We start from the raw sequence: 22,020 nt of genomic DNA on the forward strand, positions 1-22,020 counted from the left end.
GGTAAATGCTCAAGTTGTAGACCTAAGAAAAATTTGGTTTGACCCAAATCCTTCATTTCAAACTCCATCATAAAATGATGACGTGCTTCATCAATATCCAGTTCATTGCCAATGATATTAAGATCATCAACATAGACTGAGATAATGCAAAATCCTATGGGGGATTTTTTTTAATGAAGACGCAAGGGCAATCATCATTTTTAGTGTATCCCTTATGTAGTAGGAATTCACTTAATCAATTGTACCACATCCTGCATGATTGTTGTAAGCCATAAAGTGGCTTCTGCAACTTAACGCAATACATTTTGTGATTTGACTTAGGATTTGGTACATCGATTCCATCAGGAACCTTCATGTATATATCAAAATCCAATCCAGTGACCCATAGAGGTATGCAGTCACTATGTCCATCAACTGCATAGATAGATGGTTTTGTACTACCAATGATATTAAATATCGGAAAGTTATTGCACTCATGACTGGAGAGTAAGTCTCGTTGAAATCAACACCGGGTCTTTGCGTAAAACCCTGTGCAACAAGCCTTGCCATATATCTCACCACCTCATTATTTTTGTTCCATTTTCAGACGAAAACCCACTTCTATCCCACAGGAAAGATATCATGAGGGGTAGGCATTACAACTGAGAATACTTCACTTTTGTAAAGCGAGGCTAACTCCGCTGCAATTTGCATCCTTCCATTTGTTCCGGTCCAAGCACTTTTGGCACTCTACCATGGATTTAGGATCTAGATCAGGTTGAACGAATTCAACAATTTTCTCGGAGAAATATGTGTCGCAATTGTAGATTTTCTATCAAAAGTCTACCTAGTCTCAACAAAGTTAATGGCAATTTCATCTACCCTTTTAGACTCATCGTGACTTCCCGAAATGATATGTCTAGGGTCTTCTGTTGTCCCAGTCTCAGCAATGCGCACCACTGAGCTAGGCCGCGGATCAACACAATCCACTTGATACGAAGTATCCATTTGGTGAACGTCAACTGAAGGTTAACTTGCATTCACCATCTTTATTTGCTTGCTAGCATTAGTATTTTGCTTGGTGGCCCTACTTCTCTGTCTCTTATTGTTAAGTGGGAGTTGAGTGGTTTTATTTGGTACTCCACTCTTTCTAGCGCATTCCGAGTAGGAATGAAAGATTTAGTGACACCTTTGTAATTGGTGAATGCATCTGGCAGTTCATTTGCAAGTTTTTGCAAATGTATGATCTTCTGAACCTGTAGTTCAGTTTCTATAGTATATGGATTAGAGGATGGAATACCTTGAGCATTCCAATCAATTTGCTAGCGTTCTTTATTGTACTTGAAGTCTCCCCCTAATGCCGGGAAATGTTCCTTATCAAGATAGAATTGACATACTGCGTAGTAAATAGATCTCCCATTAGGGGTTCTAAATGCTTAATGATCGACTGAGATCGAAATCCCACATAGATCCCCACTTTCCTATGTGGGCCCATAGCGGTATGATGAGGTGGTGAGATTGGGATGTAGACAACACATCCAAACTTATGCAAATGGGAAATACTTGGAGGATTTGCACGTACTAACTGCATTGGGGAAGTATCATGATATGCAGTTGGTCGTAGTTGGACAAGGTTGGCTGCATGCAGTACTGCATGACCCTAACATGACGTAGGCAATTTGCAATTCATTAAAAATTTTTTTGCAATGAGCTTGATCCATTTGATCAACGATTCAGCCAAACCATTCTGGGTATGGACATATGGAACAGAGTGCTGAACTTGAATTCCCAATGCCATAAAATAATCATTGAAAGCATGAGAGGTGAATTCTGCAACATTGTTCATACGGATTGATTGAATCCTATGTTCAGGAAAATTTGCCTTCAACTTTATGAGTTGAGACATTATTTTGGCAAATGCATGGTTGCGTGTTAAAAGTACACACACGTGTGACCATCGAGTAGATGTGTTAATCAAAACTATGAAATACTTGAATAGTCCAGAAGTCGGCACAATCGGACCATAAATATCTCCTTGAATTCTTTCAAGGAATTTAAGTGGTTCAGCCTTGATTTTGAGAGGAGATGGCCTCAAAATCAATTTCCTAGTGGCACATGCAGTGCACACAAAATTGGAGGATTTCAGAAACTTTGCAGTGAGTAAACTATGACCAATAGAATTGCCGATAATTTTTCTCATCATCCCTATTCCAGGGTGCCCAAGTTGATCATGCCATGTGTGGAATGGATCGACATTCTGAAAAATTACCTAATATGCAACATGTGCAATGGGCTTAATGTATCTATAGTACAACCCAGATGAGAGTGATGGAATTCTTTCGCATGTGCGTTTGCCATATCCATTTTTTTTAGTCAAGAGAAGAAATTCTTCTTGATTGTCCTCATGGGTTTCAACATGAATCCCATTTTGATGGATATCTCTAAAACTAAGTAGGGTATGAGTTGAATCAGTGTACAAGAGTGCATCCTCAATTGTAATTTGTGTACCCATGGAGAGTGTAATAGTGGCTCGACCAGATCCAACTATTACAACATCACGTCCAGCGATGGTCAAAACTTTTCCATCTCTCTTCTTGAGAGTCTAAAAATATTTGAGCTCCCTAAGTGTAGAGTTTGTGGTACATCTGTCCACAAGGCATAATTCCTCCTCTGTTGAATTGACATCATGAGACATCTGCAGTGAAACAAGAAATTCTAGTTAAGAATTCTTTATTCAACATATAGATATACATACAATTATTGAACATCAAATACACAGTATGACGTTACAATACATATGAGTTTGTACGACTCAAAGTACATGAGTGCGCACATCTCAAATAACTACCAATTATTACAACTGGAATTAGAGGTACAACTCATACAATGAGTTTGTACATCTCTACTTATTACAACATCAACATATGACAAATATAGAACATCAACAACTGACTCGAGATAATATGACTGATGGTAGATCAATCCTTCAAGTGGATCATGACACTGAGATTACTCTAAATATCCAAGTGGATCCTTCGAGAAGCACTCGAGGAGCATGCTATCAATAGGATCTTCTTCTGGAAGAGTGAGCATGCCAGCAGTTGCAACGGGGTTCTCTTGAGGAAGAGTAAGGTTGTTCTACAATTCAGTAGGAGCCTGCTGAGAGCTTCCAACCTCCGGTGTAGCCTCAGAAAGATTGAGTGAGCTTCATATCTTGGTTTGTCAAACTTTGGCTTCTTGAGGGATTTTTGATATAGAAGAACTAGATGTGGTGGGCAACGGCACTGTTTAGCAACATGATTGTCACTACCACATCTGTTGCAATGCTTGCGGCTATTGCCATGAGGTGGTGGTGTTGTTCCCTTTCCTTTTCCTCTCTTATGGAATTTGCACCTATTGTTGAATTTTTTACCAGCCGAATTCCTGGAGAAGTTATTCCCCTTGAATTCCTTCTTATTATCAGCATTATTATGAACATTGTAGGCAAAGGAGCAGAAGCCGAAGGGCATTGATGAGCATTCTTTAAAAGAAGCTCATGATGTTTTTTTGTCTGAGACAATGTATGAATAAGCTGAGAATATTGCTGGAAGTTGCTTGAGCGGTATTGCTGGTGCAATATCCTGTCCTCTAGAAGCATAGTAGATAGAGTTTTCTCTATCTTTTCTGCATCCGTTGGCTCTTTCTCGCAAAATTTCAAACTGGAGCAAATGCTATGAATAGCATGATTGTAGTCTGCAGTAGATTTGAAATCTTTCAGGTGAAGGTGATTCCACTCATGATTGGCTGGAGACCAAATGAGTTACTTCTGTTGTTCATAGCGCTCTTTAAGAGCCTTCCATAAAGCAAGTGGGCATCTTTCCATTAGATACTCTTGTTTGAGATCTTTATGGATGTAGAGCCTGAGAAGAAAAAGAGCAGAATTTTTTTTTGTCTGTGATGGGGGGAGCTCAACAATCCCACGAGAAGCAAAGTTAATTTTGATGTCCGAAGCCTAAGTTGGGTAGTTGTGCCCATCAAGAGCGAGTTCATAAAACTCTTTATTTGCCATATCCCTACAATTATAACCATGGATTACAATTAATTTATGGAGGTAAATTAAGAATCACAATGGTGATGTTGTAAGCTCAAATGCAAGAAATCACATATGATATGAGGGAAATGTAGGTAGAAGACCATACATTAGAATTAATATTTTGAGAATTAGTAAGCACATTATAGATAATCTCTAAATTAATGGAGTAGATCTCCTAGTAGTGGGCAAGTAGCTCGTTGCCTAAAAGAATGGTCTCTAGGTTGATATGTTCAAAAAGAAACATACCACAGCCAATGCCTAGGTCTCCACTACCATATACTTAACTAATTACCAAAATCAAATTCCAATAGCCTCACATATTCACTTTGGAAAGCATGTATAGGCAATCATCGGAAAGATGTAGACCTCTTAGCGATGGGCAAGAAACTTGCTACCTAAAAGCACGATCTCAAGGCAACTAAATTATATAAAAGAACTTAGCCTAGCCGGTGCCTCAGTCTCCATCACCCTATGTTCCAATCCCAAGATAAATATATGTAATTTCTTTTGCATGAGATCCAGGATAATTAAGGGCAACTTAATTAAAGATGTGCTAAGTTATAATTCAATATTTGAAAGAAAATTGCAAATTAAAACAAAGCAAGTAAGTGGAGTATGTCTTAGAAAAATGGGAAGGCATAAATACTAAAACATGTGCAGTAATTCATAAAACATAGTCTAAATTGCATAAAGGACAACATCAAGGGTGTAAACACTAAAGTACATAGACACGTATGTACAATTACAGATCCGGTGAGCCCCTCAGGCCCCCTCATCGGAGGAGGAAAGCGTGCGGCCACCCACGCCGTTGAGGAGGTGGTGATGGCCGGTGGGGATGAGTCCTGACCAACGGTTGTCTGCTATGGAGGCGTCGCGGCGGTCAGAGCTCTGGCCGGCCAACGTGGTCGGGCCTGGGAAGGAGGCGGCCAGCTCCCATTTGCGTGCCGCAACAGTGCCCCCTGAGCCAAAGCCTGACAGCACTGGGGAGGAGAAACAGCGGTGGCAACGACCAGTGATGGGAGAAGGGGCCCGCGGAGGGGGCGAAGGCGGCATGACCTCCATGGGCTCCACCTCTGGTGGCTCGACAACGTCGACCTGCTCCGGGGCTGGCGGCGACTCCAAAGCCAAGGGCATGGCGCACAGAACCGAGTGCAAAGGCACTACTGCAGTCCATCCATGGACGACGCAGAAGTGCATATTCTGCACCTAGACACGACGTAGTGGGTCAACGGCCGGTGGCGGCTCACTCGGACCAGCCCCGGCGCTCGGCCTTGCTCTGTCCACGTGGTAGTTGAAACTTTGGTGATCATCGACGCTCATGCGCGTGCCGCGACGGCAGCGTGCAGCACGGGGGCCAAGAGGAGCAGCAACCATGGCATTCCAATCGAGGAGGCCACGGCACACACCACCAGGCGTCATGCCGTGATGGATGGCCAGGGAGCGGTGTACCGAGTGGTTGAGGAGGTGCTGGAGACGGCGAGCACAAAGGTGGCAAGGAAGATGAAGAACGGAATCGAAAAGGACGTCAATGGTAGGGATTGTACCTTCAAGTGCTGGAGGCTGAGGCCTCGTTGCTTTTCTCTACGATTTCCAACTTCTCCTTCTTCGTCTCGATTGCTTTTCTTTCGGAGCAGTGCTAATAATGTGTTTGAAGTAATGTAAAACGAGAGAGACAATGAACGAGAGGGAATGGATCGGTAGTTTCATTGATTCAATCTTTCATATAAATCGACAGGGAATGGGTGCGACATATGGACGTGGTGGCAACCGCCACGTCCGTACGCCGGATGGTGATGTTGGTTCTGAGAACAGATACACCGATGGATGGATGGATGAGATCATCTAATATCATGTTTTGTAACACCTTCTGTCCTCAGTTTCTCCTTTGACTAGCTCTTATATACTCTATCGTCATTTTCTCCTTTTACTAGCTCTTATTAAATGTTTGGAAAGCTTGGCGCCTTTTTTTAAATAAAAACTTTTCTTTTGTTCGCGCTAGATTGCACAGCATGGTTTGTCTCGTTGTCGGCTTTCTGTTCTTATTTTTTTTACTTTTTTGTAATAATTATAAGAGAAATAAAGATTTGTTGATTCGTAACCACACATTGGCAATATGTATCACATTTTCCGCTCCCCCAAACAAAGCTTGGGATCATTTTTACAACATATTTTATCTAGCTTGGGAGAGCAAGCCACACAATTTTTTCCGTAATGGATTCATGGGACCTACGCATACGGTTCAAAAGAAATCTTGCTGCTCTAGATTGTAAATTATTTTGACTTTCTAGATAGATTGTAAATCGTTTTGACTTTCTAGATGTATTATATATCCAAACATTGCACTTGCATAGAAAAAATTATAAATTTAAAGAAGTTAAAATAACTTACACTTTAAAAATAAAGGGAGGTGGTCCGGGAGCTTCCGGTGCTCCCGTGCATTTGGTACATCTATTGGAATCGTGGATGGTCCAGATGCAACCAATATGTCTATGTGGACTGCGGGTTGGATTTGGGGAAAGTGCAGGGATTAAAATGCAAATTGCATCATCGAACATTGGTTTCATCTCATCCATCCAAGATGCATCCAATGGATGTCATCTACCTGGTGCATGGGAGCACAAGAAGCTCCTGGTGTACAGGATCCTCTTTCGAGAGTATAATTGTGGTGAACCAAACTATAAAACTTAACTAAACTTGTCTAAGTTGTACCAACACGTCGATCATTTCCAAGTTTGCTAAGTGGCAAGCATCGTAAATGTTTCTTTTGTCCAGATTACAAAGATTTATGTGTTAAAATTCCATTTCTAATTTCTGGCAAAGTTCGGTTATAAAAGTCGTTTCATGTCAATTTTTTAAACATCTCTAGCAACTTATTTATGGCCCATATTAATAACAAATTGATTGGTTTTTCAGATGTTAAGCTTACGATAAATTGGACTATATTAGTATAACCTCTTTATGCAAGAGAGCCTTACTTTGTCGCATAGTTGGCTATAACATAGTATGTGTTGACAACAAAAACTTGCTGGTTAGCGACTGACTGCCCTCGAGTTTCTTTGTTTCTACTGTTTCGATGACGGTGTTTCTTCCTCCTCTCTTGTTAGAAAGAGATCCTAAAAGGAGAGCCGAGGAATTTTGCATAAAGTATCCGGAGGATACAAGGTTGATATAGTCCTTTAATTTTTCTTCATATTACAATAGGCACATAACTATATTTGACATAAGAAAAGGCTTCCGTCACAGCACTCAGGCCTATCAGCATGACGGCGCCTTCCAATATTTAAATATTGAATGTTAAATGATACAGATGGTCTGTACACTAAACGATTAGATTTTAAAATATAACTCGATTAATAATATAAAAATATTTATTAAATATTGAAATTAATAGTTATTAAAAAACAATTATTGCGGCCTTGGGGGAGAAGAGGGCCTGGTCCTGGCTTCCTGCTTGGAAGGCACACTCTGTCTGGAGTCTGGAGCCATTGCGAATTTGCAAGTTGCGACCCAACCGAGTCGACCACGGACCACTCGTTCCGTTTCAGCTCTAGCGGCCTCTCCACCCTTCTTCGTCTCCCTCCATCCAAGACGCTTGCTTCCACCACCGCGGTTCCACCTCTCTATCTCTCACTCTCTCGTCTCATTCCCTCAACGGTGCGTGCAGTGGTGATCCACCAAGACCGGCATAACTGATTCCCTCTTTCCTTGGTGAGTAAGCTCCTGCTTGCTTGGACGGATTGCTGATTTTTCTCTGTATAATCCATCTCTTGTGCGAGCCCTCAAATCCAAATCTTTGCTTGTGGAAATGAATGCTCCAGGGCATAATACATCTTCCTGCGCCGTGGAGTGTTACCTTCTGCTCCCTTTCTGTGAGGCTATGGTGGTTCTCGCGAAGCTCGGGGCGCCAAGCACGCCAGGTCAGTCTAGGCGCTAACCTTATCCTGTCAGTCTTGTGTGGCCTGTTTTGTTTATTCTCCGCAGCCAGCAGTAACTGGAAGCAGTCAATGTGCAATCACCTTTTCGCGTCTATGCATTGTAATAATAAGGATTGGGGAAAAAAATTAAACTTTGCTATACGCTCTCTGTAATGTGGCTTCAGCTTCAACTTGAACTGATTGATGATCGGCATTCTGAATTGGGCACAATACTGATCTCGCTAAATAGTGGGATTAGAACATTTTTTCTCATATGCCATGTCGATTCAGGTATATACAGTCAGAATGTTGACTCATTCACAACTTAATTTCACAGGGGAATTTACCTCATATGTAATTTATAATCTGAATTGAGATGCTATGCATACCAACGAAATAGATACAAGTAATTTGGAGAAACTCCCTCGCAAACTGTATTTCATAGATGAAAGCAATATGCAATCCAAATCCTGTGTAGACGCTACTTGGGTTCCACTAAGACTATCCTGAATTACTTGTGTACAGGTTTTATGATGGACAGAAGGAGACTGATGTTGATCCCAGCAATCACCATTGGCATAGGCTCCTGTCAGTACACGTTTGAGAAGGGAGCAGCGAAAGCTGAATTTGCTGATAGTAAGTCTCCCTATCTTCATTGGATTACAGACAAGGCCATATGATCTTCAATCAGTAATAGCTTTCTGTTGGCATGTCGTCATTGGAATGATCCAGTTAGTATATTTGTATGACTGAAACTCTTTGTACTGTGTGAGACAAACAGAGGGGTGACATATATGGCTAACTGCTTTGCCGCTATGTATTCAAGCTTCTTTAGTGTGCATTTGTTGTTCTAACAAGAAAGTGTAGAAGCAATCTTAAAAATAGGCAATCAGACCTTACTCAACAATCCAATTTCAGTGCCTGCACTTCGAGGTAAAGATTATGGAAAGACAAAAATGCGGTATCCAGATTACACTGAAACAGAATCAGGACTCCAGTACAAGGTGCCCTTACCGCCATCCGCTGATTTCTTGTTTCCTATAGAATGCTTAAACGATCAGAACATTGCATTCATTATTGTCATGACAAAACTACAGGACTTGCGGGTTGGTGATGGCCCTTCCCCAAAAAATGGGGAGACTGTTGTGGTGAGTTACAACCCATTACATATGAATGTACATGTAGCTCATTTCGATGCTGTACATGTGTTATCTGTAGAGTTGTGCCAAGCGTCAACCCTGATGAAGGTTTGAATTTGTTTACTCCTCAAGGTTGATTGGGATGGCTATACAATTGGATACTATGGTCGTATTTTTGAAGCTCGGAACAAGACCAAAGGAGGTTCGTTTGAGGTATCAATTGCCACCATATTTTACAGAAAATTGAGTCTTTGTAGCTTTCTTACAAGTTCAAACAATCATTTGATTTATTGAACTAGCTGAAGTGATCAGAAGAATTGTGTTGTTGATGTTTAATTATGAAGGACATGATTTTTTTGTGCCTATGAGCGTGCTATGCTTCATAATTTAAATTCAAATCTCAAATGGTGTAGCTCACATTTCAATACTCCAAGAAAAGTGAACGATAAATGGGAAGCATACATGCATATTTTCGTCCCAATTTAACTGATACATCATTCTGCAATCATAAATGTCAGGGTGGTGACAAAGACTTCTTCAAGTTTAAGGTTGGATCAGGGCAGGTAATTTACTACTTTAGGCAGTACTGATCACCTTTTTCATATCATACTACCAATCAATTTTGGTAGAGTGCTACATTACCATGTCCATAACTGAAACTGATCCTTTTCCAAAACATTGGCTATGATAATTTCAAAGGATAATTGTGAAACAGACTACTAACGGTTTTGCAGTTCTGTGAGCACTGTATGAAAGGGAATGTTCTGTCAGTGCCTGTCTCATTGGTACCTTCCTTTTTTTAACAACGTAGGTCATACCAGCTTTTGAGGAGGCTATATCAGGCATGGCTCCCGGAGGAGTTAGGAGGTAAGGTGGCTTCGATGCATTTTCCAAAAGTTCATCTTGCAACTTGCAAAATGTACTATTGAATTGCTCACCCACTTTAGGATAATTGTACCACCGGATCTTGGGTACCCAGATAATGACTACAACAAGTTGGGTCCAAAACCAACGACATTCTCGGTAAAGCATTTTCCTGATTTCACAAGTTATCCTCATCAGTGTTTGTTTGAATCGGGTTCAACATTTAACAATTGTCTTCCAGGGACAAAGAGCTCTTGATTTTGTTCTACGGAATCAAGGCTTGATAGACAAAACTCTGCTATTTGACATTGAGCTTCTCAAGATAATTCCAAATCAGTAGTATATAAGGTTCCTTTCTCACTTGGAAAATGATTCTATCTTGCATTGACTTCTCTTGTTTGTCCATAGTTTGGTAACATAGCCAAAGATTACATTTTGCAGGTATGACGATTATGCCTGGAAGAAAGGAGAACATCTTATTCACATCGATCCATTATTGAAGAACTGTGGTAAAAGGATATACTGTGTGTCTGTGTGATCAAATGTGAAAAGAAATTTGCTAGGCGTATGTGCACCTACGTAATGATGTGAACATATCTACGTACATCTCCACTAAACATGTCTCTTTTGAAAAGATGTGTATGCAGTTTTCCACCACTGAAGCTGTATTTAGATACCTCTCTGGTCACCACTACTGAGCGTATAGAGGAAGTGATCAGATGGCGAATTGCTGAAAGGAACAACAGCATTGTAGCTGCAAAAGTTGTAAATACCAAAATCTTGCCTCCATCTATCTTGAGTAATTCCTTTGTAGCCTAATAACATGGTTCTCGTGGAATTATTGAAACTTGAGAATTGATTGATTGGATCGCGGAATCAGCAAAGGAGTCATGAGAAAGAAGGTAATGCTAATTGCTAAAGCTGAAATCGAGGCCTCCGCTGTTAGGTTCACTTCATTGTTATTTTGGTACTTCACTTTGTGGGTCCATAGTTTGATTTTTTTTATTTTAACCTTTTTAAAACTAAAATTTTTAAAATAACTCACAATAAACTAAATTTCCAATAAGTAGCCCTTTTGGCCACACAAGTTCCATAGTGCGACTCATAACTGAGTCACGTCACGTGTAATGACTTACCAAAATGCCATGTTGAAGTACTTTTTATGTGGCGCTGACGTGGTCTCACGAGTCAAAGGCTAGTCGCGCCAAAGGAGCTAGCGTGATTGCTGAGTTAAGGGGTGTTTGGATCTTTAGTCCGGACTAAAATCATGTCACATCGAATATTCGGAGGCTAATTAGGAAGACTAAACATGAGCTAATTATAAAACTAATTACACAGACAGACGGAGGCTAATTCACGAGACGAATCTATTAAGCCTAATTAATCCATCATTAGCACATGTTTACTGTAGCATCACATTGTCAAATCATGGAGTAATTAGGCTTAATAGATTCATCTCGTAAATTAGCCTTCATCTGTGCAATTAATTTTGTAATTAATCTATATTTAATACTCCTAATTAGTATCTAAACATTCAATGTGATAGGAATTTTAGGAGGTTCTAAAGAACCAAACACCCCTTAGTCAGGCCACCATACATGGCGTGACTAGCTCCCAGCTTGCTAGCTTCTTCAGGTGCACAAAAATTCAATTTATTTAGCCTTATTTCCTCCTCTATTTTAATTACTAATGACCTCCGAAATTCTTCAAACTTAGCAGGTATAATATATAGAGTGTATATGTTTCATTTTAAGTGTTTGCACTCCAAAATATGATGTAGAAAATGAAAGATTCAATTTCTAAATAGGATAAGTGTTATTGACACTTTGCCTATTATACTAGTAGCTTGATTCTCAATTCTCAAGTACCATGCAATAATGCATATGAGACCATGATTCTACTGCATGGATTTTCTATAGGCCAATTAAGCACCCGCAAGTGTTACTTCAATATAAGTTTGATAAAATTTAAAATAGCTTGACTCCAAATAAATTTACGATCTCTTTATGTTTCAGGTTAGAGCCTAGAGGGAGTATACATTCAAAATAAACATAGAGTTCTACTTCTAGCACTTCATTAGCATGTGAATAGAGCACGTGCCTTTGTGCGGATTCATAGTAAATATAGTACTATTACTAATGGATAGTGCTGAGGATCAATTTGAGTACTCCAACCGAGATGAAGAAGAACCAAAGAACCGTTTAGCCTCCTTTTCTTTTCTTTCATTTCGTTTCCTATGGACTGCGTGAAGCTCGAAGTAAACCCGCCCTAAGGCTAATCCTAGTGGATGGCGTGTAAAGGGGTGTTTGGTAACACATATTTAAGCATCGGCGGTGCAAACTTAAATAATAACTCCTATATATCCACTTTTAAGCATCAAGTGCAAATGAATCATTTTTTCTTTTGTTAAACACATTTATTATACATTTTTAGATAAAAGGAATAGTTTCCGGCTACTTCGATTCTACACAATCAAGTTATTATTACATCATTTTCAGCTCAGAAACTGAACCTTTATTATACACGGGTGAAGAATGTGATCGAGAAAGGCACGTCAGCGCAGGCAACCACCGTGGCATTGTTGGCACGGATTTTAGAGAGAGATTTCCAATACAGGCCGGTGTATTTTCGATATTGATTTTGGACACTACTGAGAACAAGAACTTGATCCCGGACGAAAGTTACAGCGCGTTATATAAGTCGAACGCTACGAGATGGCAAAATGAAGAGCTAAGCGTGGTTCTAAGCTTACACTACGGGAAACAAGAAATTCGCCGAGTGCCAGGGGCACTCGGCGAAGGGCGAAATACACTCGGCGAGCCGTTTGCACTCGGCAAACGGCACACGGCAAACTTTGTGACGGCAAACAAGGATTTACCGAGTGTTTTCTGTCGCGCACTCGGCAAAGACTTTGCTGAGTGGTCAGAAAACACTCGGCATACAATTGTTGAAAAAAATAAAAAAAAACCTGTTCCGGCCGCCGGCCGCCGCCCGCCGCCGCCAGCCACCACCGCCAGCCACCACCGCCAGCCACCACCGCCAGCACCGCCACCGGCCGCCGCCGCCACCATCCACACCCAGCCACCGGCCGCCCGCAGCACCACCACCGCCACCGGGAGGGGAAGGGCCGGAGGAGAGGGAGGGGAGGGGCGCCGCCCGCCGGAGGAGAGGGAGGGGAGGGGCGCCGCCCGCGCCGGAGAGGAAGGGGAGGGGCGCCGCCCACGCCGGAGAGGGAGGGGAGGGGTGCCGCCCGCGCCGGCGGATCTGGAGGAGGGAGGCGGCGGCGCCGGAACCGGGGGAGGCGGTGGCCGCACCACCACCATCCACACTGCCGCCGCCGCCACCATCCACGCCGCCGCCACCGCCGCCGCCGGCCACCATCCACGCCCGCTGGATCCGGGGCCCCCGACGCGAGTCCCCGCCGGATCCGGGGCTCCCGACGCGAGTCCCTGCCGGATCCGACGAGGAGGGGCGGATTCCCCGCCGGATCCGGCCGGATCTGGGGAGAGGGGCGCCCCACGCGAGGGAGGGAGGAGGGGAGAGGAGGGGGAGGGGCGCCGGTAGGAGAGGGAGAGGGAGAGGGAGGGAGGGCGGCGGCGGCGGCGGCGGGAGAGGAAGGTGGGGGAGGGGGGCGTCGGGAGAGGAAGGTGGGGGAGGGGGGCGTCGGTAGGAGAGGGAGAGGGAGAGGGAGAGGGAGGGAGGGCGGCGGCGGCGGCGGCGGTGGAGGAGGAGGGGGCCGGGGGGGGCGCTGGAGGGAGAGGGGGCCGGGGGGGGGGGGGCGCTGGAGGAGTTGGGGAGGCGGTCTGTCGCGGGGAGAGTTGGGGAGGCGGCGGCGTCGGTCTGTTTTGAGGGTGGGGGCGGTCTGTGCCGAGTGTCCTACGTGGACACTCGGTAAAGAGTTTCTTTGCCGAGTGTCCAACGTAGGACACTCGGCAAATGTTTTTAAAAAAAAATTTAAAAAATATCCAACAGTTTCAAAAAAATACCAAATTTTCACACGAACCAATATAGGTTCTCTACTGACTATACAAAAAGTTTTGTAGTCAAACCGAACTCGACCGTCACTTCGACTCTCAATTTTATCGAATCCTTCTCAAAGTTACTATTCTTCTTCTGAGATGCTTCGGTTTGTAATCATCGTACATGATGAAATGTGCAAAACCTTTTCAATTTTTTTCCACAGCCTCCACGTATTATATCATCACATCATGACAAATCTTAAGATTTTCAGACTTTGATTATTTTTTTTACAATTTAAAAATACTACTGCCACACGTTCATGGTCGTGTTTCCTGAACAAGATGTTCGAAATTTCTTTTTATTTCATGGGTCAGGTCTCAAATTGGTCCAAATAACATGAATATCATTTTTCTACTCATTTTATTCCATAATTTGAATCACTTGCAATTCAAATTTGACTTATACCAAAAATTCCCTTGAAATGCAATTAATTAATTAAATATAGCAAATAAATTCAAAAATATACCAAATTTTAACATGGAGTACCACATGTTGTATGTGAGGAGTAGAAAAAATTTCATGGTGAAAAGAGAAAAAAAATTATTTTTTTGCCGAGTGTCAAAAAAAACACTAGGCAAACCCCCCTCTTTGCCGAGTATTTTTTTTGACACTCGGCAAACCCCCCTATTTGCCGAGTGTTTTTTTTGACACTCGGCAAAGAGGGGGCTTTGCCGAATGTTTTTTATTGGACACTCGGCAAAGCCCCGATTTGCCGAGTGTTTTTTTTTGCCGAGTGTTTTTGGCTTGACACTCGGCGAAGAGCTTGTTTGCCGAGTGCTCAAAAAAAAACACTCGGCAAAAAGAAAATACTCGGCAAATTTAAGGTTTCCCGTAGTGTTATCCTCCGTGTATTGGTCAGGGGATATTCCACGCATCATTGCATGGCACTTGAGAATCAAGCTATTAGTACAAGTAAGTCTCAATAACACTTATTCTATTTAAAAATTGAATCTTTCATTTTCTACGTTATAGTTTGTAGTGCAAACACTTAAAATGGAACATATACACTATATATACTATATATATTATATATATTATAGTATATACATTATACTTGCCAAGTTTGAAAAATTTCAGAGGTCATTAGCTAATTAAAATAGAGGAGCAAAAAATAAGGCTAAGTAAATTGAATTTTTGGCACCCAGAAGAAGCTAGCAGGCTGGGAGCTAGTCACACCAGGTCCTTGGCGTGACTAGCCTTTGACTCGCCAGGCCACGTCAGCGCCATGTATAATTTACTTCAATGGAGCATTTTGGTCACGCCATTATATGTGGCGTGACTCAGTTACGAGTCGCGCCATGGAACTTGGCGTGACAAAAAGGCTACTTACTAAAAATTTAATTTGTCGTGAATTATTTTTAAAATTTAAGTTTTAAAAGGGTTAAAATAGAAAAATTCCCATAGTTTCTTTTAACGACTAGCCACCAAAGGCAAACCAGAAATCTTGGCTTTACCACGGGGTACAACTCAAATAGGATTTGGATAATTTTTTTGTAAAACTACAGAATTTCACTAAAACAATCTAAGAGAACTGCTCAAGTACACCTCTTTTAGAAAATTGTACGAATCTCAAAGCACACCATCAATTAATTATATTTTTTCCCGCAAAAAAAATAATTAGATAGTTTCTTAATTATTTCCACCTGGTTCTGAATGGGCCCGGCCCTCCCAAGCCCAGCCCCTGCCAGCCGAAGTCGATCTCATATCCATCTCCCCAGTACTGGAAGTCCGGAACTCCGTATCCCTTTTCTTCGGCGCCGTTCTATTCTGGTGACGAGGTCTGCGTGAAGAGAGGGAGGGCAGCAACGCTCGAGTGGCGACGTGCGGTCTTCTGGAGGCTTGTGGCGGCGTTACTTGGAGTGGGTTTGGTCGTGTTCTGGCATTCTAGTTATGTTCGTGCTTGAAAAATTTGGCATGGGTGCAGCAGCCGCTCAGATGATGTGCAGCCACGCCATGACCGGCAAGGAGACCGCGGTTGAGCTCTCTGATCCTCCATCTTCACCGAGAGAGTTGTTTTTGGGAGGTACAGGCACTCGCATCCTGCTGCAGGAACCTGCTATGTGTTGTGCCCACCATGTGTTCGATCAAATGCCTCAGCAGATTGGCAAGTTGGATAACTCAGATATTGAGCAAGGTAATTCCATAACTTGGTTTTCTGAGGGTCAAGTAATTCCAGATGCCCATGAGGTGTTTGATAAAGTGCCTATTGAGGTGGTCTAGGATGAGGACGTGCAAGGCATGCTCGACCAACACGGTTTACTGAAGAAGCTAGCTCTAGGTGCAGATACCTTTGTTGGTGAGGATAGGGTGTATGCAGAACAAAAGCAAGTGCCTCTCCAAGCTTCAGTGGTGTGGGATAGTGCAGTACAAGAGGGGCTTGATGTACCACCTTGTGTTGATGTTATTTGGGATGAGGGATCGGGGCATGACCTCGACTTGCATGGGTTGTTGCAGGATCTGGCTATTGGTGGGGAGAGGAATCCAGCTGGTGAATCATTCACTGACGGTTTGCCCAGTCATACCGTGTATGAGGTGTTTGAAGGAATGCCCAACAGAGTTGTATGGGATGAGATGCCAGCCGACTTTGCTGTGCATGATGGATTCTTGAAGTAGCTAGCATGAGGAATAGAGGGCATAGATGACAAGAAGGCAAATCAGATTGTCAGGTGGGATACGTACCAACAATCAACAAAAGGTGCACCACAAGAGGGCAACAGTATGTCTCTCTTGCCAGTCAATAAATGGTCTGATTCTTTTGGTGACTTGGAGTCGATAGAGTTGCACATGCCTAGAACACAAATAGGTGAGGTAGAGGCTAGTTTAACAGATGAGGGTTATATGGCACATGAATTAGGCACAGCCGGTTATCAGCTTTTAGGATGTATAATCAGTGACTTGGCTGTGCTTGATATAAGGCAAGAAGCAGGTCATGCTTGTGAAGCAATCAACGGAATGCAATCATGGATGTTAGGTGATTTCAATCTGCGGCATCATCCCAACAATAAAGCTTTCAAGTCTGAAATATATGATGATGCATGTCTGATGGATCTGAAGCACAAGAGGGCTATGTGTATTAGGCAATGGGATCCTGGAATTCCGAGATCGGCGACATCAGGTATCCATAACAATTCTAGCTCAGATCTCCTAAATGGCTGGAGTCCTTATCTCCCTCAATCTGATGAGGTCAAGACATTACTGGTATTCATGGCTGAAGAACATGGAATGTTATTCATTACAAGATCAAGCTTCTTCATAGAATGGATAAGAATTGTTTCCTTTCAAGAAGAGGCTAGTGACTAAAATATTGCAGATATTGTTATGGCATTAAAGATAGGAATTTGCCACACAGGGAAGGAGCAATGGAGCATAGATGTCTCTCTCTTGAGTCTTCTCTCAATGGACAAGCTGGTTACGAGCTCCTATCATGGTCTATAATAGCACAAATGGGAAAGGTGGAGTTCAGTCTATCTTGTGGGAGTCTATTGAAACAGGAATCAGCTCAAGGAGAGTTTGAGCTATGGACCAGAGCTATTAATGAAACAGTGCTTAAGAAAATGCCAGTATGCATGAAGAATCATTTTAGTTCAGGAGGAGTTGAGCAGCTAACTCAGAAAAGTTTCCAGTGCCCTGTTTTCTCTTCTTCCCCATGGCCGCTTATTAAGCACCGCTGATTTGCCTCAAGCTCTGGTCATCACTATCGGCAGCAATAGGGATACTATAGGAGTTCTGTGATATTGTATCATGTGATTTCTTTGGTGTTCAACAGCTGATGTCCGTGCTCAAGATTTATGCGAAACATTGTCATGAGAAATTGCAATATTTTCCAGGAAGTGGGGTCTTCATTCATCGTGATTGCAGCTCTGTACTTCCAATTAAGGTGTTCTGTTGGAATGAGGCACCAAGAACTACAACACATTCGAAGGCAGTGGGATCCAGGCATCATGCAACTTCGTGTCATGCAATGGATTGGATGTGAATGCAAGTGCTGCAATGGGAGTTATCCATGGACCAGATGCTATGATGTTGTGTGCAAGCAGTTCCTAAATACGACAGCTTGTGGACAAGCTGTGTTTCAGGGTGGTGGCAATGTCATGCCCTGGCAGTGCCATGTACTATGTTACTGGGCCCATCAGCTATCAAGTTCGTCGGCCCAAATTACAACCCGAGAACCAGCCCAGGTGAGCAGCCCGCTCTATAAATCAGAGGCAGCAGCACGCCACCAGGAAGGAACAGAAAAGAAAGAAGAAAATAGAAAGGGAAAAGGACGTTGTCTTCCTCCTCCCGTTCAGAGATCATCTGTATTTCCCGTGATCTTGCTCACGTGCCGGTTCGATCTCGCCGGCGGCTACGGGTTGTTACACCTCCTCACGCAAACTGAACGGTCCAGCCGCAGAAGAGATGGGATCCAGAGCCGGGCTTGGTTAGGCTTGGAAGACCCGGACCCGTTTAGGACCCGGTGTAAATAATTAAGAAAATATCTATTTAATTGGAAAAAGTTATTTGACAACCAGTCGCACGAGCGCGCTACTAATTTGGCCTGCTACGGCCTGATGGGAGGGTGGGCTGCTGCGGTCCACGTTTTTCTTATCCCGTTTCAACTTAAAAAATGTGAAAACTTTTTTCTGAAGGGTCCATTTTCAATTCCGTTTGCACCACTGCATTTCTTATGATAAGAATCTACAAAACAAGATCCATAATGCATATATTTTAGAATATATTTTTTTATTTATTAGCAATTTATATTGAATACATAGTAGCTACTTGTGTAGTAAGCATATAACAACTTATTTGTAGACCTCTCAACAAATTATGTACATAAATTATTGCAACAATAATTTTATTGTCATATTACTTTACCCTACAATATCTAAATAAGTTACTAAATAAGTTACCACATTATCTCTATATAAGTTACTACCAGGCATATACTTCATAAGTTGTTATACTACCTGCACACAAGTTGTTACACAATTCTTCACATATGTTGGCGTATTTATTTCTATATAAATTTTCTACTAGACAAGTAGACGTACAATATAAGATTAAAGGTCGATACATAATCTCTATGTAAATTTGATATATTACAGGTGCATAAGTTATTACACCATATCTATAGAAGTTGTTTCGTAGTCTATACATATGTTGATACATAAAGTTGTCACACCCTATATACATAAGTTGCTACTATATAATCAATATAAGTTACCAGTTACTTAAAACAGCTTCAAAACATATCAAATATGGATCTTATTTTTTAAATCCCATTGCAAGGAACACAATGGTATAAACATATTTAAAAATGGATACTTGATGTGAGAGTCATGGTCATTTAAATAAAGTAGAACCATTTTTTACTGATGACATCATCACCAAAAGAGACGTCCTCCTGTTAAATTGATAAGGTCACGTGTCAATAAACAATAGGCAAACATAGCAAATTGGCAATAAATGGCACTATCACACCGCTCATCCCCCACACGAACCAGGAGACACATGCAAGCGTTGTATAGCACATGCAAAAACAGGCGTATTAGACAAAATACTAATTCAAATTTAATTGTAAATTCTATTTGACGCATCCAGGAAAAACAAGAAATTACAGGTGCCGATTTACTAGGGAATTTTTGCAAAATGTATTTACCAAGAATTTGAACCCTCATTGTGACGGGGCTAGCATATATAAAGCTCTACGAGGTTGATGTAATGCTGAAGCTGCTTGAATAATAGCCCACACGGCATGAGCGAAACGGCAATCAAAAAACAACGTTGCCTGCTGCCTTGCAAATTACGCTTAGCTAGGTTATCCTCAGTTAAAATCATATCCTTACGAAGTTATCATAGAAAAATATTGATTTTCAAGGGTGCTTTTAACTTGCAAAGGCATTTGTTGATATTAGGGGCGTCATTAGTCTTGATAAATTATAAAATTTATTATTTTGTTGAATGGATGGAATCAGAAAAATAAAATCTACCCAGATAGTTGCAAATTTCAGTTTTGTTGTACTGTATATGAACCTGTGACCTGATCATACACTTTGGATATTTAAACAACTACTATCCAGTGGATGAACACGTACGTATGTCCCTGTATAGTTTAGTATACCTTAGCTTGCGCTCAATCACATTTACCCAAGATTTGGTCGTGAAAAGTCTTGTGGAAACTCCAAAGAATTTGCTTTGTCGATTTCTGCTGAATCCATGTGGTCGTTCTCACAGGTGCAGCAAAGCGTACGTCTCCTGCACAAGAGTTTTATACCATTTGGGAGCGAGGACCTTGACCCAGCTAAACTAATTAGGCACGTCGTATAAGCACCGTACATTACTTAATTAAATGCATACCATCAACTATATATACCCTGCATACAACCCGGTTCCGATCACCAAAAGAAATTAAAAGCAAAGCAGGAAGCCACTGCGAGAGCCTGGTCGACCATGGCCATCCCAAAGGCTTTGCTCCATGCCGCCCTCTGCTGCACCTGCTTCTTCGTTGCTGTCTTGGCAGCTCGTGAGCTGAGTGACGACTCGGCCATGGTGGCGAGGCACGAGCAGTGGATGCTCCAGTACGGGCACGTCTACAAAGACGACGCCGAGAAGGCGCAGCGGTTCGAGGTGTTCAAGGCCAATGTCAAGTTCATCGAGACCTTCAATGCCGCTGGGAACCGCAAGTTCTGGCTTGGCGTCAACCAGTTTGCCGACCTCACCAACGATGAGTTCAGAGCCACCAAGACGAACAAGGGGTTTAATCCAAATGCAGTGAAGGTGCCTACTGGATTCAGGTATGCGAATGTTAGCACTGATGCGCTTCCAGCAACAATGGACTGGAGGACCAAGGGTGCTGTCACTCCCATCAAGGATCAAGGCCAGTGTGGTAAGTACAGTTTGGCATAACCACAGACATGTGTAAATGTTTATATTTACTAAAAACAATAATGGTGATCGAAAAAAAATGATTACAGGATGCTGTTGGGCGTTCTCGGCTGTGGCTGCCATGGAGGGCATTGTCAAGATAAGCACCGGCAAGCTCATCTCACTTTCAGAGCAAGAGCTGGTGGACTGTGATGTCCATGGCGAGGACCAGGGCTGCAACGGTGGTGAGATGGACGACGCCTTCAAGTTCATCATCAAGAATGGTGGCCTTACCACTGAGTCCAGCTACCCTTACACTGCACAAGATGGCCAGTGCAAGGCCGGATCCAACAGCGCCGCAACCATCAAAGGCTACGAGGATGTGCCGGCTAACGACGAGGCTGCCCTCATGAAGGCGGTAGCTAACCAGCCTGTGTCAGTGGCGGTAGATGGAGGAGACATGACATTTCAGTTCTACTCTGGAGGTGTCATGACCGGCTCTTGCGGCACTGACCTGGACCATGGCATTGCAGCCATTGGTTATGGAAAGGACAATGATGGAACCAAGTATTGGCTTCTGAAGAATTCTTGGGGCACGACATGGGGTGAGAATGGATTCCTGAGGATGGAGAAGGACATCACCGATAACAGGGGAATGTGTGGCCTTGCCATGCAACCATCCTACCCGACTGAATAGGCAGCTTCCGATGCCTCATGAGTCATGCCTCATCACGTTCATACACATGCCCGCAGTTTGAATAAATGGATGTTTGTTGTCGTGGTAGTTTTTTCAGATGTGTCTAATTGTGTCACATGGATATATGTGCTATAAATGATTACTTTGTAAATGTTTTGGATGTGGAAAAAAGATTTACAATTTGGCACTATTCTAGAGGTGCAAAGTCATAATGTTCCCGTGCCCCTTTCAGTTTATGCTGACAGAAGGAAACTGAGAGCAGATTGTTGTCACAATCTGTTCGACTAGTTGCAGCTGGATTGTCTAGTATACTCCATCCGTCCTGCAAAGTGTGTCCTTTTAGTTCTATCCTAACACTGGTGGAAAACGCAGCTTTAGTCCCGATTGGATAGGGCCATAGATCCCAAAAATCCAACCGGGACTAAATTTTCGAGACAAAAGGGAATTCTTTGGTCCCGATCATCCACCCAGGACTAAAGGGGGTCTTCA

General features: G+C 42.6%; 2 protein-coding genes across 2 annotated transcripts; both read left to right on the top strand.

Moving 5' to 3' along the window:
* The first annotated feature begins 7,522 nt into the window (after window positions 1-7,522).
* LOC117862563 (peptidyl-prolyl cis-trans isomerase FKBP19, chloroplastic) lies at window positions 7,523-10,844 on the top strand. Its single transcript, XM_034746056.2, has 11 exons — window positions 7,523-7,759; window positions 7,870-7,968; window positions 8,491-8,601; window positions 8,884-8,969; window positions 9,063-9,113; window positions 9,237-9,317; window positions 9,623-9,667; window positions 9,916-9,971; window positions 10,052-10,127; window positions 10,210-10,316; window positions 10,410-10,844. The coding sequence occupies exons 2-10, from the start codon at window positions 7,929-7,931 to the stop codon at window positions 10,306-10,308; spliced, it is 645 nt and encodes a 214-aa protein (XP_034601947.1). The 5' UTR covers window positions 7,523-7,759; window positions 7,870-7,928; the 3' UTR covers window positions 10,309-10,316; window positions 10,410-10,844.
* Window positions 10,845-20,420: 9,576 nt separating this feature from the next.
* Window positions 20,421-21,579, top strand: LOC117865775 (senescence-specific cysteine protease SAG39). Its single transcript, XM_034750015.2, has 2 exons — window positions 20,421-20,856; window positions 20,945-21,579. The coding sequence occupies exons 1-2, from the start codon at window positions 20,421-20,423 to the stop codon at window positions 21,529-21,531; spliced, it is 1,023 nt and encodes a 340-aa protein (XP_034605906.1). The 3' UTR covers window positions 21,532-21,579.
* Window positions 21,580-22,020: the final 441 nt, after the last annotated feature.

The sequence above is a fragment of the Setaria viridis genome, chromosome 7 (genome assembly GCF_005286985.2).
Source record: "Setaria viridis chromosome 7, Setaria_viridis_v4.0, whole genome shotgun sequence".
NCBI classification, from domain to species: Eukaryota; Viridiplantae; Streptophyta; class Magnoliopsida; order Poales; family Poaceae; genus Setaria; species Setaria viridis.

Coding starts and splice junctions, on each gene's coding strand:
- LOC117865775 (XM_034750015.2), top strand. CDS start 20,421: ATGGCCATCCCAAAGGCTTTGCTCCATGCCGCCCTCTGCTGCACCTGC. Junction 20,857..20,944: donor CAAGGATCAAGGCCAGTGTG/GTAAGTACAGTT, acceptor AAATGATTACAG/GATGCTGTTGGGCGTTCTCG.
- LOC117862563 (XM_034746056.2), top strand. CDS start 7,929: ATGGTGGTTCTCGCGAAGCTCGGGGCGCCAAGCACGCCAG. Junction 9,114..9,236: donor AAAATGGGGAGACTGTTGTG/GTGAGTTACAAC, acceptor TTACTCCTCAAG/GTTGATTGGGATGGCTATAC. Junction 10,128..10,209: donor CAAAACCAACGACATTCTCG/GTAAAGCATTTT, acceptor ATTGTCTTCCAG/GGACAAAGAGCTCTTGATTT.